The 20,211-nt window shown below is 38.9% G+C and overlaps 1 protein-coding gene across 1 annotated transcript in view; it reads right to left on the bottom strand.

Annotated features, from left to right (window-relative positions):
* Positions 1–20,211, bottom strand: part of USH2A (usherin) — a 676,781-nt gene that overhangs the window by 46,504 nt on the left and 610,066 nt on the right. Inside the window, exons 61-62 of the mRNA XM_040636016.1 lie at positions 6,364–6,591; positions 417–1,933 (exon numbers count right to left, since the gene is read on the bottom strand). Of these exons, the coding sequence (XP_040491950.1) occupies positions 417–1,933; positions 6,364–6,591 (1,745 nt within the window). The remainder of the gene's footprint in view (positions 1–416; positions 1,934–6,363; positions 6,592–20,211) is intronic.

Below are 20,211 nucleotides of genomic sequence, written 5' to 3'. Positions count from 1 at the left end.
CAGCTCTCATTGGTACTTTTTTCGTCTTTTAAAATAATACCTAATTTTCTTCACTGCCTGGATCAGAAAACACCATCTGGGCTCTCACAACTGTTCAGGGGCCTGGATGTTTTCTGGAGGAACAAAATTCAGGGAAGGGGCCCACCTCTGTGACTTGTTCCAGACACTGTGGTGAATCGCAAACATTTCTGAAAAACTGACTCTCAAGATGTCACCGCAGGAATTTTGCTCTCTGGAAGTTGCACAAGCAAGCTTTGACCGGCTGAAGACGTGTTTAGTCCACTGTCAATGGTTAAGTGGTTGGGGGATGGGGACATCACCCATCTTCTTTTAGTTTTCATTTGAACTGACTGAGGCTCTCATGCTATAGAAAGGACAGTGGCTTACTCTTAGCAAATCCGGAGTTGGCTACTTACCTGTGAAATGGCTTCAGGTGGTCTACTATGAGTGACTGTGTGTCAAAAGAATTATGAGTTGTATTGATGTGTATGATTTTTGTTTCTTTTTCAAACAGCTCTCGGATAAAGAGGGTATAATTGATGATGTCGCCATTTGTCCTCACCGGAGCATCCCAGTTCACTAAGATCTCTTGTGGGCCCTTGGCCTTCAATTTTGGAGGTTCTATCCCTGATGGTGCTGAGGGACTGGTTCTGTCTTTGACGAGTGGACTCAAAACACCCCCTTGGCTGTTGTTGGCTGTCACCGTGTAGCCATACTCCACACCTGGGGTGAGAGTAAAATCATGATAGCGAGTTTCCAGGCCAGTATAGACAATGGTTCCATCCCGTCTAAGTTCATAACTTCTGATCTGGCCATTTGGGTTTCTGGGAGGTTTCCAGGTGATTTCTATTGATTCTGAGCCTGTAACTTGCAATTTTGGAGGGTCCATGTTCTGGGGTGGGGCCTCCATGGTCCAGGCAGACTTGGATGAACTAGCTGTACAGCCTCCGTTTGTGCAGGCTTCCAGGGAGAAATTATACTGAGTATAAGGTTGTAGGTCAGACACCAGCAGGGACAGGCTCTGCCCAGCAAGGTACTCCTTACTGTCCAATCTAAGCAAATATTTAGTGATCTTTCCATTTTGAAGCGATGGTGGTGACCACGATACATTTATCTGAGTAGCACTGATGGTCCAGAGAGCTGGAGGGCTGACTCCTGCTGGAGCAGCCTCAGGAGTGGTAATGCTGGTGGGTTTGCTGGTGGAGCAGCCCCCATCTGAGCAGGCTACGACTGCATAAGTGTATGTGGAAAACGGAAGCAGCTCTTCATCGGTATAATTGAAAGTCACAGCATCAAAGCTGAAAGGATAGAGCACTCCATTCCTTTGAAGTTTATAGGACTGGATAATACCATTAGACTGTTCTGGCGGGATCCAGGAAATCAGCAGTTTGGGAGGATTCACAGATACACAGGCTACTTCAGGTGGAGAGAGACCTTCTGGAGGCGCCTGCATTGTCCTTACTACATTCCAAGAGCTACAGGTGTGGCCTGCTGAATTCCAAGCGTGGATTTTATATTCACACTGCGTCCATGGCTGCAAACCAGTGTCATTATACACAAATGTGTCCCTTTCAGTATTATATTCTGTGAAAACAATTTTCTCATCTGCCTGGATTGTCTGATTTCCCCAAGCTTTTCCCTCGAAGCACCTGCGAATCACTTCATAGCGAATTATCTTTCCATGTGGGTGGAGAGGCTCAAACCAGCTCAGCTCAATGCTGGTGGACCCCACAGACTGAATCGCAGGAGCCAACTGAGAGTGGGGAGGGGCTTCATCTGTCCACAGAGGCTGGGGCGCTGAGTGTGCACAGCCCGCCCTGGTGCAGGCCTCCAGGGTCAGCGTGTAGAGAGTGAAAGGGAGCAGGCGTCGGAAGAGAAACTGACGACTCATGCCAGTGTACTCCAGGATGCCCTCACTGAAGATGTTGTAGGTCTGTAGGAAGAGAAGCAGAGGGAAAATAATGTGTAGCACGTGATTTCTTGGTGTAGCTATTTCGTCCGTTTTAACCTCTCCCTCCTATTCCTCATCTTGATGGTCCTAATCCAGATAAGCATTCTGATATTAATTTTGGGAATGTGATCTTTTCCAGTTAATGTAAAATCCACAAAAAGAAGAACAATGGTTTCCTTTGCCTTTTTTTTTTAAGGTTGGATATCATATAAACACATATCTAAAAGCTAAAGGCTATTGAAGCTGATTCTTTGACTTAAAAAGTCAAACAGGTTTCCTCCTATTTTATTTTTTTAAAAGTAAGGAACAGTATTCAAATCCCATTTTACAGACAATGAGCACTTTGGATCTCATTCTGAGTGGGATAAGTAGGGCTTATCTACATTGTCTATGTCTTGCCGCATTTACTGGGAAATGGAATTATAATACTTAACCATTTGTACCAGGGTGCCAGGGCTGAAAATGTCTGTGTATCCATGTGTGGGCACACATACACAGACATATAGGCGTATATGTGTTATACATATACACACAAATATAGATAGAAACTTTGATGACTAGAAGATGGAAAAAAATATGCTGTTTTCTCTTACATGCCATGGAAGAATTGATTGCTCGTTTGGACCAAAGTATTCTTCTGTTCTGGGGAAAGCCATCTGAACACTTGTCATTTAAATGTAGAGCAAAAATTTTCATCCCATATTATCCATCGTTCTTTGGGAAAGATGGGGAGTAACTCAACTTGAATGTAGATGTGTTTGTGCAGTGATTTCCTGCCCTTTTCCAGCCTCGATGCATGTGAGAGATATGATACATTCCTGTGGTTGGTAGTGACCCCCCAGGATGGACTCCCCCAAGAGGGGCTGGGGTGTACATCAGAATCCCTTGGGAGGCACATCTAGTTCGAACCATTCCCACAGGCAAACTTAACTTGGACTGCACTGTTGATATACTTTTTGTTATTTAAAATTAAATAGCCCAGACTTTTAGAAATCGATTTATGTTGGACTGTTGTATTTCAGTGTGACTTTTCTCTGAGTTGGGTTCCTAGGGCAAGATCCACATCCCTAAGGGAAGGGAAATAGTGTATTTTCTGAAGAGAGCTTAGCTTCATAATCAATTTAAAAGCTTCCATGAGTCCCTGAGCTCCCTCATATTCACCTAGCAAATCTCTAACTAGTATTAAATTTAGCTTTCCCTCTGTACCTTAGCTTCTAACTGCTAAGGTTTGGGGAAAAACACCCAAATGTACTGACTGGTCTCACTTTAAATATCTTACTATAAATTTTAAGTGGGTGATTCCCCACTTGTAGTCTTATTTCATTCCCCTATATGTTCACTCTTTCATTTTCCAAAGTGATTCTTTCATATCTTCTCCTTTCCCCAACAACTGCCATCACCCTCTTCGTCTCTCCCGGGTGGTTGTTGACAGAACCACATACTTGACTGGGGAAACAGAAGCAGTCAGAAAGGAATATTCTCATGTTATATATTGTCATCACCATATCCATGTGAATCTAGACTTATGCTGTGTGCCCTCCTTCCTTGTGCTCTGGATGAAGTATCTCTGTCCCTGTGGAGCCCACCTGATCTCTGGATCTCATACCTGCTCCTTCCTACATATTTCTACACCTGCAATCATTCTCATTATCTCTTGCATCACCGTTTATCTCCCTCTACTGGGCTATTTCCATTAATGTTTAAATGTACTCTAGAATCTTTCACTGATTTTTAAATAAAACTTCTTGACACTCTAGTCCCCCAGCTACCGCCCTGTTTCTCGGCTTTTCATCTATACTTCTTTAAAGAGTTGGGGTCCTCATTCTTCACTTGCTATTTTCTCCTCAAGCCATTTCAACCTGGTTTCTCATTTCACCACTTGATCTTCTTGTCAAGGTCACAACAATTACCTCATTTCCAGGTCCAGGATGACTTCTCTGCCCTCGTTCCACTTGATCTCTCAAGAGCATCAGACATACTTTCTCCACGGTTTTGGGATGTCCCACTCATCTACCTGTCCTTCTACCTCACTTGTCTTTCTGAATCTCCTTTGCTGGCCCCACTTCTTCCTCTTGACCTTCAAATTTCTGTATTCCTCAGAGCTTGATCCCAGGCTCTTATCATCTCTAGTTATGTTCTCTCCATACCTGATCTCCTCTAGGCTCATGGGTTTAAATGCCACCCATATACTAATGAATTCTAAAAATAGAGTTCTAGACTTACACCTCCAACTGCCTACTTGTCCCTTCAAACCTGTACATTTTCCAACCTTACCTTCTCAGTCAATGACTCAAGGTCTGACTATCCTTTTCCCTTCATGTTTCACGTCCAGTCCATTAGCAGATCTTGTCAACTTTGCTTTCTGGATATATCTCCGATCCACCTACATCTTCCCCCCTCACAGCTCCCACCCTAATTCAAGCCACCATCAATTCTATCCTAAATGTTTAGTATCTTCCAAACTCCATTGGTCTTAAAGTCCATTTTATACATAGCAGCCAGAGTGATTTTGGAAAACATAAATTTGATTATGCTATTAAATTGCCTAAACCCTTCAGTAATTTTTCATCGCACTTAGAATGAGTTCCAAACTCATCACAGCCCACAAGGTTGGGCACAATATACCTCCTACCAATCTACCGTTCTCATCTTTCTCTTCCTGCACCCCTCCAATACTTCAACCACACTGGCTTTCTTCCCTTCATTTGAATGCACCAAGTTCATTCCTGGCTTCAGGCCTTGCATTTGCTGTTCACTTTGTCTGGAACATTTTGCTCTCATATCTTCACATGACTGACTCGGTCTTGTCATTCAGGGCTCAGCTCAAATGTCAACTCAATTCGAATGATCATCCATTCTAAAATAGCCCGAGCAGGCATAATTACATTATTCTGTTTAATTTTCTTTATCGTATTCATCCTTCTCCAAAATTCTCTCATTTGTGTACTAGCTTTTTGTTTGCCTCTCTGTGCCCTCCCCATTCATGTACACACACACACACACACACACACACACACACACACACAGAGGTAAATTGTATGACAGCAGAGATCTTGCCTGTCTTGTTCACTCCTGAATAAGTGCCTGGCACTTAGTAGAAGCTCAATAAATATTTGGTGAAATGCAAATGAGGGCAAAGGAGTAGATACTTCTATTGTCAATCATGCCAGGAAGAGGCAGACACTGGAATGGGGAACAAACACTCACAAAGAGGGGTACTTTGATGGGTGTGAAGGAGAAGAGAGAGACTCTCTTCTCTGACGGATTCTTAGGCTGTGGCTTGGATTTTGAGACCCTGGATCCTACGGCTCAAGCCTTCAGTCCTAGAGTGGGAGAAGTCAGGCACTGTCACATGTAGGCAGGCTGGGAGAAGACAGCTGCTTCTGCTGCTTGTAGCAGGCCTTGAGCTTGGCTGACAGGCAGCCATTGTACTAAGCAGTGAGGCTGCTATATAGAGGCCCACGAGGATGGGCCTGGGCCTGTGAGCTCTAGTTAAAGTTCTAAGTTGTTGCTGTAGATGATTTCTGCTGTCATCTTCCTTATAGGGTTTTCAGGGAAGCTTTCTCCAAAGTTATAGCTTAGTCTTAATTGTTCTATGTGGAATTAATGGGGGACTCTTTGCCGCCTTGAGAGGGAGTGGTCAAGGAGAGGCAATGCCCAGCCTGCAGAAGGCAGTTGATCAGGGCCTGAGTGGTGATCCAAGGCTAAAGGCAGCCACAGAATGAGAGTAAGTCACCCCAACTATTGGGGACAAACATACAAAAAGGGAGATGAAGACTGGTTTGCATGTGGGTGATCATTCAAAGTAATAAAATGCAGTCTAATAATGGAAATGCAACCTTATTTGTGCTCACAGACTGGTAAAGCCGAGACGCACCTAGGACATTAGTATATATGGAGGCAGGCTACATACGGAGGCAGGGGCGTTAGCAGACATAGGGAGCTTCCTGTCTTCTACTCAGTGAGCTCTGCTCAAAGCGCAAATTAGGCAAGACTCAAGCAAATAACTGGGCAGGATAATTCAGGAGGCAGTAAGAACAGTCATTTAGAGTTCAGTTTTGGCGTGACTTCCTGACTTCAAATTGCAATTTGATCATTTGCAGTGTGGGCTTGGGCAATTATTTAGCCTTTATATGCCTCATGAAGTTTAGTGATACCTACCTGGTAGGGTTGATGTGCAAATTAAATGAGATAATCCACGGAGAGCACTTAGCCCAGTGTTGGGTTCATAGGGGGCATAATACATGGGAGCTGGTTTTCTCTGATCTCTGATTAAGTGCCTGGAGGAGCTATCAAGGAGGATTACACGGACGGTGAAGGGTGTTTTCCCACAGTGACCTGATGGCATGTCAGGGCTCATCTATTTATCTGGAGAACACCAAACATGATCTCATATTCAGGGTAGACGTTACCTTAATCACACCATTGGTTCTCACAGGCTCTGACCACTGTAGCAATAACGCCCGGCCATTCTCTTGCTGTTCTACTGTAAAGTTGCTCAGTCCACTCGGGGAAGATTCTAGGGTTTGAACCACAGTCCAGGGGCTTGAAACTTCTCCTGCCTGGTTTGTGGCCACAATTCCAACGTGATACGTCGTGAATGGTTCTAACCCAAATAGGTGGGCTTGATGGCTCGTTCCCTGCACAAAAATAAACAGGTTAGTTTTCTTTCAGGAACTGCTAACAATTGCTGGAAGGTCATTCTCTGACCAAGGTACAGTAGCAATGGCAACACAAATATCACAACAGAGTTTTGAATTATTAGGAAAACATTTTTTTTTTACTGTTCTTCACACCTGAATATATTATCTAATGCTGTGTAATTTCAGACATACACAAAGTATGGATCAGATAAGATCCTTGCCTTTCCAGAGCTTATAGTCCAAAGGATATGATATATAACATAAAAAAATCTATGATGCTTCAGGTCAATGCTGTATCCAGCTCATGGTGGAAATCAGTGGCACCAAGTTTCATGACAAAGAATGGGATAATCTTAAGGGTTTGGAGATCTAACTGGAACAGTTAATCTCCAGTACCATTTGTTTATACGTATGACTCTTCCCAGTCTCCCTCTCTCATTCTCTACAAATGCAGTAAAACAGCCACAAGAAAACAAAACAAGTGAACTGAACTATGAATGCACAAACATCCTTAGATAAGTCTACTAGTGATATACATCTGAAAATATTCTCATTTGTTAAACATGCAATAACTAGAACCATCAAACTTACCAAAAGTAATTGTTAGCTAGGCTTTGAGAATTTGTTTTTTGTTGATTTTAAAGGAAAAAAAAAGATAGTAGAATTAGGGTTGTGTGTGTGTGTGTGTGTGTGTGTGTGTGTGTGCTTGGAGAGAAATTTAACATATTTTACATAACTAAAAGCTGGAACTAAAAGTCTTCATGTTTTGGAAGAGCCCAGGGTGCTCTTTCTACATCTGGGCTGGATGGATATGTCTGTTTATAAATAGCAATTATGTCTGCAAGTGGACCATTAATATGTGTATATGTAAACACACACACACACCCAGAGACACACAGACACACCCAGAGACACACAGACACACAGACACTTTCTTTTGTGTACCATACATGAATAATCATGAGGAAGTTTTGACTGGCTTAATGGGATATTTACACTTAATGGTGTGTAAGATCAGGTTTGGTCTATAAGATGTTTAAATAGGACAGTTTTTAGTTGTCCTCTCCTTGGTGGATACAGAAGGACAAATATGAGGGAGAGAAGGGGAAGTAATTTCTGAGAGTAGGTACCTGAAAGCATCAGACAAAGTTATGTGAATGGAAATTATCCTTAATTTAGAGGCATCCAAATATCATTTTAAACAAAATCTAAAACAAGGTGGCAAAAGCGCACTGAACCATTTTCCAAAAAACTAGTTAGACAAAACCAAAACACATCGTAGAAATAATTTTTGACACTGTTTCCTCACATTCTTGGTTATAAGTTTCAACTGTTTAATGTCTCTTATGATGTGTTAAACACAAGCAGAGAAAATATAATTGCCTTTATTTATCAAAAACTTGTAAGTCAATTTTCCTCTTTCAATAAGTCCTATTATGATATTACATGCTAACCTCTTGAAATCTTTTAATATTTAAACATTTGCTAAGCGACCAGACTCTGAAACAAATTTTATAGAAATACTAATTTCTCTTTTTTAAAATATTAAAAGTTAGATCATAAATATTTAAAACTTATTTCTCCACAACATTGGATTGGTCTTTTAGATAAATATAGCACAGAACTAGAATGACCATAATGAATATTAAATCTGAAGATGCTACAAGTCCCGGTTACAAACATTCTTTTCTGATAAACGATTCCTTTTCTGTAGAAATAGGGCAAACATGGGCAAGATTAATAATGCAAAAAAGAAAAACTCTTTGTTCCGAATATTCAGTAATAGATGCCAAAAAAGCGTAAGATCCAAAGCAAATAGTAATCACCTCTAACAGATTATATATAAAAAAAGGTAGGCTGTTGGGGGACATTTAGAGATAGCTTTTGTCATAAGAAACATGAAAAGCATGTGGGCTATAAAGCAAAAACATATGTATATTGTCAATAGCAGCACCTGCTCAATTACAGTTTATTTCAGAGCTGAGAATTCTGTTCAGCCCCTAGATGGCAATACTATCAAACACTTTTGGTAACATGACTACTTAATGATTAACAACCGGCATTCAGTCATCCAACACACTCCAGGCAACCATTAAAAAAATAACAAAACTGATTGCATTATAGATCCTTTTAATAAACATTTATAGCTCAGATCCTCAGAAAGCAGAAGTATTCAAAATGCCCTGGCCTCAAAACCTCTGCCATCTAATGTAGAAATATGACCTGCAGACCTCAAGTTGAAGTTCGTGCGTGCCTGAGACAGAGATCTTTAGAGGTTTATTCCTACAAAAGGTGATTACAGTAGTTGTTCTGCTTACTTTGGTCTGTATCTTAAAAAAAAAGAAAGAAAGACTCTCCTATTGTAAATGTAAAGGAGAATTTTTAGAGCATAAATTTATGCTAAGGACAAGTTCCCATATTTTGTTGTTATTTCTGAAGAGCTACATCACACACTTCTCATCTGTCCTCGTTCTCCCCATGTTCACACACACACACACACACACACACACACCTTAAATAAACCTCATTAATGACCATGCTTTTTGTCAACGTTTAGTAAAGGCCATATGAAAAAAAAATGCAGAAAATTTAAAAATGGCAAGATGATCCTTACCAATATATTCTTCGACATTTAAGTAAATCATTTGTATTATTCTCTCCTGAGTGGATTTCCAACACCAAAGTTCACTATTTTAGAATCCTGCTGTGAAATTTGGGCAGAGTTCATTCTGTGGATTGTATCTTGTTTGTTTATTCAGTTAACTTGGTTTTTTCCCCTTAAATTCAGATTCGCTTGAGCACTGTCTACCTTAAGTGTCTTGGATTAAATTCCTTCCTTTGGGGATGTAGTATTCTCTCCCATTGACTAGTAAAAGTCATCATTAAAAACCGTTTTCTTCACTTTCACTCTTCTGCTCCCCCTTCCTCCTTCCCTTATGGAGATGATCTTGATTCAATACTCTTACTTCTCCCTCTTCATTGTCCTTATTTTTTTCCTTCTTTCCCTCACTCTTCCATCTTACTGATTCTTAGGAGATAGCCTTCTTGTTATCCCCAATCTCTGGGCTACGAGCTTGTGCTCACTTCTCATCTATCCTCGTCCTTCCCATGTTCACATCCACCCAATGTTCGTATTTTTATTCTACAAGTACATTAACTACTTTTGTTAGCAGCAAGTGGAATGAATGATTCAACAGAGGAAAACAGGAAAAATTCAGTATCCACAATCTAATATTTCCAATGAGACTTGGCTTCAAAAAAAAAAAAACACAAAAACAAAACCACAGCTTATATGCATAAGGGTCAGAGTCCGGATACAAATCAGGATGTCCTTTTATGAGACATAAAGACAAGACTCTCTGGAACACTCTGCCAGTGAGGTTCTGCTAGCAATCTGAACTACATTTTAACCTCTCAACTCTGCTCCTGGGGGGCACATGAAACCACTTGGAGTCTTCAGCAGTCTGACAATTTTACACCATCTCCTCTGATTATTTTTGATGACTTGAAGTGCCCCAAAGGTGGCCATGAGGTCAATAGGTTTATGTAGGTTGAAAATGATCAAAAATTACCATTGATCTGTAGCTGTCAATAAAAGGCTGTGTGGGGAGACTCCCTGCACAAATGTTTAAACTGCATAAAGCAACCTAACTTAGTCATCTTTGAGTCTATTGATCTGATGATCCAGCAGTTTCCAAAGCTTTCCCTCTGGTCTTTGTGGTGCATTTTCACTGAACCCACTTACCTTGGCGCTTAGGAACCTTTTTACCCTGATCCGGGTAATGAACCAAAACAGTGGTGTATGGGCCCTACTGTGCTCATCAACAGAGTATTGTGTGTGCTTTTTACATTTTGGAAAGGGTTAATCTTCCTGGTCACCATCAACTTCATTCCCAGCTGATGGGGTTTCTTCTGTCTATACGCCTTATCATGACTTATCATATATCCTCATTTTAAAATGTGTGACTTCCGGCCTATAAATCCTAACCTGGTTACAGGATTCCTTTGCCTTGTTAGTTATCACGAATGCCAAGATCCAGAGGATATGTCACATCAAAATTTTGCTTTATTTTGTATACAGAGCTTCAGAGGAATCTAAATTTAATTATATCAACCTCTGCTTTCCTTAGTTGAACCACTTGGGTGCTGCTTGTTATAGTTTTCCTTGTCAAAATGATACAGTAAACAAATGGTTATAGACAAGTTTCTGGTTTAGACTACAAATAAAACATGAAAAGTAGGAAAAGCTCTTATTTACTATTGCCTAAAAGCCATGGCTTTGGACAGAGTACAGCCAGTCAATACGCTGATTTGCACATCTTAACGCTGACAAATCAACACAAAATATTTTTGTAGATTTCTGAAAGCCAGATCATTTGAGGCATGGGTTCTGGAGGTCTATCTTCCTTTCCATTTATGAAGTTAATTTTTAACTTCTCCAAAGTTGATCAACATATTTATATCTAGTACTCATTTTGTAAAAGTCACATCAGTCTCAATACAGAAGTGATCTTTTATTACCCATTGCCAAAGAACAGCCTTGAATACTTGTCCATAGTTATCTAAATACGAGATTTCTAAGCCTGCAAAATGTTAATATAGAAAATTTCCACTGATTTCACATGTGCGTTTATTTACCAGTGCCATCTGTGCCTATATACCTCCTGGCTGGTAGGGCAAAGCCATTTTTTGATGGCACACACATACATGCAGAGTTGCTCCAGAATCAGAGATTGATTCATAATTCAAGAAAGGTAGAAGAAAAAACTTTTAGGTTCATGGTCTGTTGTTCTACCTGCACGAAGACGGTGTATGTTCTAGGAGGCATTGCTAAGCGGCACGACAGAGCTGCCAAAATGGTTAGTAGGAACATCTGGTATTGTTGGTCTGCAGCTCTGTTCAATTCCTTTTTTTTTTTTTTTTGGTTTATTTATTTGTTTTAGAGGTGGGGGGAGGGGCAAAGGGAGAGGGGAGAGAATCTTAAGCAGACTCCACCCTGAGCGTAAAGCCCAATGCCAGGCTTGATCTCATGACCCTGAGATCAGGACCCGAGCTGAAACAAAGAGTCAGATGCTTAACTGAGCCACCCAGGCCCCTGCTCCCCCATTTCAATTCTTTAAACACCTTTCTGCATCTGGTATGTACAAGATTCTATAAAGTTGCTGTGGGGAATATAAGATGAATAACAGAGCTTCCTGACTCTTAGGAGCTTCTAATTAAGAAGAGCAGGTCAATAATAAACATAGATATACACAATTTGGAGTGTGGTAAGTGTTGTAGCAAAGTGCCAGGGAAATACTGCAGGGACATTTCTAATTGGGAAGGGAGGAGGCTGAGGAGCGGGGGCAGACTTACAGAGTGGGAGGTGGCATCTGATATAGGTCAGGAAGATGCAGAGTTTGAGTAGATGAAAACATGTGAGTGATTAGAAGAAAGAACAGAAGGAAAAATGCAGGATGTATTTGGAGCCGAAGTATAGGGAATAGTGGGGATTTAGGCTGGAAATGGATTGCTGGCAGGACTGGAGAGGGTTGTGAAAGTCACCCTAATTTTTTGGGTGAAAACTGGTTGGGAAACGCTGAGTAGCATTAGGCAAAATTTGAAGAACCAATTTGGTATAAAGAGCTATACAGTGCAATTTGAGAGAATAATAGGATGTTAAAATTTTGCTCTATTGTGGTATACAGGTCATAGTCAGTGACTGATGAAATAAAAAATCTGCCAAGAATTAATGAATTCATTTAGATGTTATTCAGCAGATAATACGGATCATCACATATAAAAAATAATAGGAAAGTATTTTCTTAGGAATAGATTTTAAAATCTTTATTGAATGTTTGTTCTCTCTCAAAATTTGTAATTATTCTTTCGACACAGATGTTTGTCTTTTGATCACAATCAAAGTGGGATTATAAAAACTGGGATGAATTGAAGCCAATTATACTGTCCTCTGTCCAGACCACTATCAGAATCACATGTACCTGGTCTGTGTTTCTGGCAGTGGGCACATGGAGCCATCCACACCCTTGCACCGGTCACTTGTACATATCAAATAGCTGCGAGGCAGCTGGAAAGGTTAGGGACCTTACTGATGACCAGAGACCAATTCAAAAGCACACACAAGTGTTAAAGCATTCCTGCCTCTGGATTCTAACTAACGTTTGAAAGAGTAATTTGAAAGATTTCTAGAAAGTAAAGATGCATACCCTCTTTTTAAGTAATTGCGATACGTATAATTATAATTGATTACTCAGGGGCCATTTGTCAAAGCAATTTCAAACAAAATACTCAGTTTGGAATATGCATATGCTAGTGCTGTGAGCGTGCACTTTCATGTCTTCACTCCCACAAATACCTACATTCAAAAAAGAAGAATGATGTGTAAAAGAGGGGTTTTCATTTTTGCCTCTCTCACAATACATCATTCATTTTGTAATGGAGGGGTCAATGAGAAAAGAAGATTCAATTCACAGATTTTTTTTTCATGGACAAACGGGCTCTATCAATTTAATCTCTAAAGCAAAAGCTAGAGTTCTTGCAAAATGAACGATGATGCCTCAGTTACCATAAAAACACTGGAGAAAAAGAGAATGGTTTCGAAATGGCTCATTTTTCAAAAGAGAAGAGGAAAAAAATTAAATTTGTGATAATTAAATTTTAAAGTGGCAAATCAGTCACACTAAATATTAAAAAGCAGTACTTTTGATCTTTCAAAATTAAAAATGTGCATAGTCTGTGACCCAGCAATTCTACTCTGGCAATCTATTTTATGGCAATACTAGTAAAACTGTACTAAAATATATTTAAAATAATTTCTTTCTAGCCATAGTCTTGTATTTACTCAATCCTTGATTAAGCACATATTTTTTGAAGGTTTCCTGCGTAATAAGCAGTCTCTGAAGCTCTAAGGACACAGCAGAAAGCAAAGGATACATGGACACTGCCCTCTTGAGTTTTACATTATAATGAGGAAAAAATGGGCAATATATAAGCAAAATAGAGAGAGAATTAGAAATTGTGACAAATTATGAGTATTATTACTAAGTAGTGTACTGAAATAGAGTTTGGGTTAAAGTGGTGGGGGAGAGTGAGATTCTTGGCTTTAGAAGGGTGATTTGGATCCTTGAGGAAGTTCCATTTAGGCGAGGATGCAGAAGAAACCAACCAAGTGAAGAACAGGAGGCGAAGCTTTCAGGCAAAAGGGAAGAGCTTGGTATTTCTGCTGACAGTGAGAAACTAGTGTGAGTGAGAGGGAGGATGGCACAGGATAAGGTCAAAGTGATGGGCAGAAGTCAGATGGTGAAATCCTGTAGACCAACATTAGAGAGTCTGATTCTAATTTCAATGGGAAATTATTGAAGGTCTTTAAGCAAGGGAGTGACATGATTTAATGTAGGTTTTAAAGAGATCATTCTGGCTGCTCTGTGGAGAATATATGTAGGGGGCTGTATTTGTCTACTCAGGCTGCCATGACAAAATACCAGTGACTGCCTTAAAAAACCAGAAATTTATATTCTTCTAGTTCTGGAGGCTAGGAGTGCAGATCAAGGTGCCATCAGGCTTGGTTTCTGGTGAAGCCTTGCTGCTTGATTGTAGAGAGCTGTCTTCTTACTCTGTCCTCTCGCACAGCCTTTCTCTGCATGCACAGGGGGAGAGGGAGAGACCTCTAGTGCCTCTTTTTCTTCCTGTAAGGGCACCAGTTCTACCAGATTAGGGCCCATTCTTACAACCTCATCTAACCTTAATTAATTCCTAAAATCCTTACCTCCAAATATAGTCACATTGGGGGTTACGGATTCAACATATGAATTTTGGGGGAACACAATGCAGTCCACCATAGGGGTCAAGAGAAGGAGCGGCTTTTGCCCATTCTCTGTTCTTGCCAACCCTCTAATTTCCCCTCTAACATCACCTCCTACCTTCCTCTCCACATGCAAGCTGCACTACAGCCACACTGGTCGTGTTGTTTTTCCCCAAATACATCAAACAAACTCCTGCCTTGAGGGCCCTGCACTGGCTATTCCTCTGCCTGCAATCCACTCTACACAAAAGTTGGCTTGGATAACTTCAGCTCATCTTCTCATTGAACTACTTTTTTTAAAAATTTATTATATGTTAGTGACCATACAGTACATCATTAGTTTTTGATGTAGTGTTCCATGATTCATGTTTGCATATAACACTCAGTGCTCTATGCAATACGTGCCCTCCTTAATACCCATCACTGGGTTAGCCCATCCCCTCATCCTCCTACCCTCTAAAACCCTCAGATTGTTTCCCGGAGTTCATAGTCTCTCATGGTCATTGAACCACTTCTATTTAAAATTGCACTCTGTCACTTTCCTTCCCCACTTTTCCCATTTTGAAACCCCTTTTCTTGCTTTCTATTTTTCTCTTTTCCAAAGCACTCATCACTCATTTCCAACATATCATGTAATCTATTAATTGATTACAATTATTATTTATTCTTTCTCTCTTTTTACTAGAACGTAAGTTCCACCAGGGCAGAGACCTGTATGTGTTTCATTCTCTGCTCCATCCCAAGTGTCTTTAATTGTGCCTCATAGAGAGTAAGTGCTCAAAAAATATTTGTGCTATCAATGAATGTGGACAGGATTTAAAATGAAGGGATGGGGTAAAGAAGAGAATGCACAGTGGGTCTAAGAGGAATCTGAAAAGAGAGTTAGGGAGAGTCTAGGAAGAGAGCATAGGCAGAGGAGAGAGCCCAGCACCAAAGCCAGTGACAGAGGCAGGATGGGGATGAGAAGCACAAGCAGAAAAGAATGAGTCAGTAACAGAAACTAAGAAGAGACCAGTAAAGTAGGAAGAAGACCAGAAGAGCACAGTTTCACAGACACCAAAAGAAGAGCATATTTTGTAAAAGGAGGTGTGGTCATCAGTGTCAAATGATGCTGAAATGTTTTTTTGATTTTGTTTTGTTTTGTTTTATGATGCTGAAATGTTAAAGGAGCTGTACACAGAAAGGTCTTTGGATCTGGTGGCAAGTGGTCTTGAAATAAGATTTTAGTGGAATTGTAGAGAGGATTGGATTGGAGAGGAAGAGAGAACCAGATGTGTGGAAGGAGGATCCTGGGCTATTAACATAGCTGTTTTGAGAAGTTGGCTGTAAAAGAGAACAAGGAAAGGGGATGGTAGCTGGAGGGGCCTGTGGGCCTGTGTGGTCACTTTTTTTTTTTTTTAAAGGGAGATACTAGAACCTGTTTGTATATTGATAAGAATTCTTCAATAATAAGGAAGAGATTGTTAATTTAGAGTTAAATATCAGGACTTCCTTCTCACTTTGCATGTAGAAACCAGGTTAGCCAAAGTTTTGCGTACGGCAAACTGATATGGATGTGCTCAGATATCAGCCAATTAATTTGGAGTTGGCTCTCGCATCTGTAGCAAATCCATGATTCATACTAAGAGCTGACATTGTTATTTGCTTAGCTATTTTCATGACAAATTTGGAACAATAAACATCATCAAAAAATGAAGTGGCAGATAAACTACAAGGCCTGTTATCTATTAGGAACAGGGTAATTTTTAAAATGATTTAATTAAATTATTACTTTTCATAAATTGTATCTTCCAAGTGAAGAGTACACAATGACAGTTATGTACCTAGTGGTAAAAAAAAAAAAAGCTATCAATTTAAATGATCAGTTTACCATTTTCTTGTCTATCCTTCCCAAGATAGGTAATTACTTTTGAGCAGGGTTTTTGCTTTTACATATCAGACCCGGTATAAAGTACTTCACATGCATTATCTCATTGCATGTTCTTAAAACAGCTATGAGGTTAATATTACACATGAGGAAACTGAGGCTTAGATGAGTTAAGTAACTTGCCCAGAGTCACACTGCCAGTAAATGGCACGGTTACAATTTATTCTTGTACTACATTGAGTTCAACTGTTCTTGTCAACCGTTGATAGTGGTTCTAACTTTTGGGTCCCAGGACCCATATTTCTTAAAAACAATAGAGGATCCCCCAAAGCTTTTGTTTCATGCTTTACATCCACTAATATTTACCATATTAAAATTTAAAGCTGAGGAAATTCTAAAAAAAAAAATAGAAAGAGAGAAAGAGAAAGAAAGAAAAAGAAAAAAAGAACACAGAGGCAGGTATTCTATTAGCCAACAGAGTGATAACATCATCACACATCATGTAGCCTCGGAAAACTCTGCTGTACACTGTGAGGGGATGAGGGTGAAAAAGAGACACAACGTCTTAACATTTTTTTGACCTGGAAGACCCTTGGAAAAGTTTTTGGGACTCTAAGCGGTTCAGAGACTCTACTTGGAGTGCCACTTAACTACATTATGCCCTGCTTTAATTGGCAGCTCCGATGAAAGATTAATCAAAGATTTGTTTGAACTTCTGTGCAGTGAAGACAAGAGTCTTGTATTTCCAACTTTTGATAATACAATCATAATACTTGTGATTAAATACGAAATACCCATACATAAGTCTTATTAGTAAAACTTTTTTTTTTAAAGATTTTATTTATTTATTTGACAGAGACAGAAACAGCCAGCGAGAGAGGGAACACAAGCAGGGGGAGTGGGAGAGGAAGAAGCAGGCTCATAGCGGAAGAGCCTGATGTGGGGCTCGATCCCATAACGCCAGGATCACACCCTGAGCCAAAGGCAGACGCTCAACCGCTGTGCCACCCAGGCACCCCTTATTAGTAAAACTTTTAATTAGAGTTAAAGAGTCAAAGAATGATGAAACTCTATTCTACTACCTGGCTTTGTAGTTGAACCTAAAGTCCAAATGGTTTAAATAACCTGCACAAGATCCTACAACCCACCAATACTAGCTTTGCAATGGAGTCTGGGATTCTCAACTCATGTACACCCACTCTTTTTCAATTAATATTAAAATTATTTGCTTGAATCAAGAAGTCCTAAACCTCCTTGTCATAAACATTGCTACTTCTGAGAGAGAAAAATTTACTCATAGATTGACCTTTTTTCTCAATGGATCTTCTACTATATTACATTTGTCTGTTCATGTGTTTGTCCTCTCAACACAAAGTGAACTTTTGTATTAGGACTATTTCTTAACCTCACATTATCACAGTTTCCTCATATGTAAAAAGAGAATAATAATAGTACTTACCATTTTGAGTTTGTAAACTTTAGTGAGTTAAGCCTCGGAATAGTGCCTGCCATGTAGTAAGCATTTAATAGGGGTTATATTTTATTATTATTATCCTAAGCATCTAAGAGATGCTTCTACACATAAGATATTCAATAAACAGCTCTGGAAGATATGAATGAATAAATGGATGAGTCTAAAGCAATGAATAACTCATAAGACATTTTTACTGCATAGCACCCTGGCTTGTATGAAGAATATATGGAGGATGATATTTTGAAAGAAAGCATAGCATCTCATGAAAGTAAGCACATCTTTTAAGTTAAATTTATAAACATTATCCTTGTAAATGTTTTTTAATGAAGACCTAATATGTGTTGGGTAAATGTACATTAAATAATCGAGTAAACTGTAAATTCTTCCTTGTTACTGACTTCAATTATTTGGTCTTTAAAAATTTATTTACACACATGTATATGTAAACTAGATCACATAATAATGAATATGATTTTTCACTTTTATCTATAGAGAGTACAATATGATATAGTTTTTGTGTTCTTACATAACCTGAAATTGGGGGTGAGCTGAAAAATACCTTTACCCAGTGAAGAATAAATAATACCAAATAATACCATTAGGTGGTACAGGAAATTTGTGTAGGGAAGTTGGTGCTATAAACACAAAATGACGTTTTCCAGAGAGCCTGGGGTATTAGGATGACAGAAACTCCTTCTGTCCCCATGGATCATGGTATCCTAAGAAATAGGAAGATGTGAACAATTTTTGATAAATGTAAAAATGTACATAAAAGGGGCAATTCTAGAAAAATAGAAAAAATTAAACAAATGCACTCAATAATAGATCAAACCAGCTTTATAATAAAGTAAAACAAAGTCCGGAATCAGCCCCCTACTCCAAAAATGCCTGGGACCAGAGAGTTTTACCAGTGAAGTTTTTTGTTATTGCTTTTAATTAAATCTGTGGGTAACAGATAATTGATATTATGTACAAAGTGTTTAGCCAAAATTGGTTAAATGGACCAGATACCAAACTCATTATATGAAGCTGGGATAATATCAAAATTGGACAATAGCATAACAAGAAAAGGATGTTCCAGATCAAAATCACTTGAGGGTAGATGAAAAAGTCATATTAGCAAATAGTGTCCAATAGTATATTTAAAAGAAATATTATGATTATACAGGACTTCAGCCCTTAAAATTGATTTATATATGATTACCTTAATTAGAATTAAAAAAACCAACATCCATTTGTGATAAAATCTCTTAGCCACATAAAAATAGAAGAAATTATCCTTAATCTGATAAACAGCATTTATTAAAGTCATAGAGTAAATAATATTTAATGATAAAGCCTTATAAATATTACCGTTAATATAATAATCAAGTAAGACAGAATACCCTCTCCATAATAACATTTTTCTAGATACGTCTCTTGAGGCAAGGGAAACAAAAGCAAAAATAAACTACTCAAAATAAAAGCTTCTGCACAGCAAAGGAAACTATCAACAAAACTAAAAGACAATTTACTGAATAGCAGAAGGTATTTGCAAATGACATATATGATAAAGGGTTAGTATCCAAAATATATGAAGAAATTACACAACTCAACACCCCAAAAACAAATAATCCAATTAAAAACTGGGCAGAAGACATTGAACAGACACTTCTCCAAAGAAAATATACAGATGGCCAACAGACACATGAAAAGATGCTTAATATCACTTATCATCAGATAAATGCAAATCAAAAACAAAATTGGGATATCACGTCACACCTGTGAGAATGGCTAAAATCAACAACACAAGAAACAACAGAGGTTGACGAGGACATGGGGAAAAAGGTACCTTCTTGCACCATTGGTAGGAATGCAAACTGATGAAATCCCTGTGGAAGACAGCGAGGTTCCTCAAAAAATTAAAAATATAACTACCCTATGATCCAGTAATTGCATTACTGGGTATTCACCCAAAGAATGCAAAAACAGTGATTTGAAAGGATATATGCACTCCTCTGTTTATTTACAATAGCCAAATTATAGAAGCAGCCCAAGTGTTCATCAATAGATGAATGGATAAAGAAGAGGTGGTATATATATATATACAATGGAATATCATTTAGCCACAAAAAGAATGGAATCTTGCCATTTGCCACAACATGGATGGATCTAGAGAATATAATGCTAAGTGAAGTAAGTCAGTTAGAGAAGGACAAATACCATAAGATTTCACTCATATGTGGAATTTAAGAAGGAAAACAAATGAACAAAGGAAAAAAAAAGAGATAAATCAAAAACCTATAGAGAACAAACAGATGATTACCAGAAGGGAGGTGAGTGGGAGAATGGGTAAAATAGGTGAAGGAGATTAAGAGCACACTTATCATGACGAGCACTGAATAATATATAGAATTGCTGAATCACTATATTGTACACCTGAAACTAATTTAACACTGTATGCTAACTATACTGGAATTAAAATGAAAAAAAAAA

The sequence above is a fragment of the Ursus maritimus genome, unplaced genomic scaffold (assembly GCF_017311325.1).
Source record: "Ursus maritimus isolate PB19 unplaced genomic scaffold, ASM1731132v1 scaffold_2, whole genome shotgun sequence".
NCBI lineage: Eukaryota > Metazoa > Chordata > Mammalia > Carnivora > Ursidae > Ursus > Ursus maritimus.
This window is presented reverse-complemented; position numbering and strand designations above follow the sequence as displayed.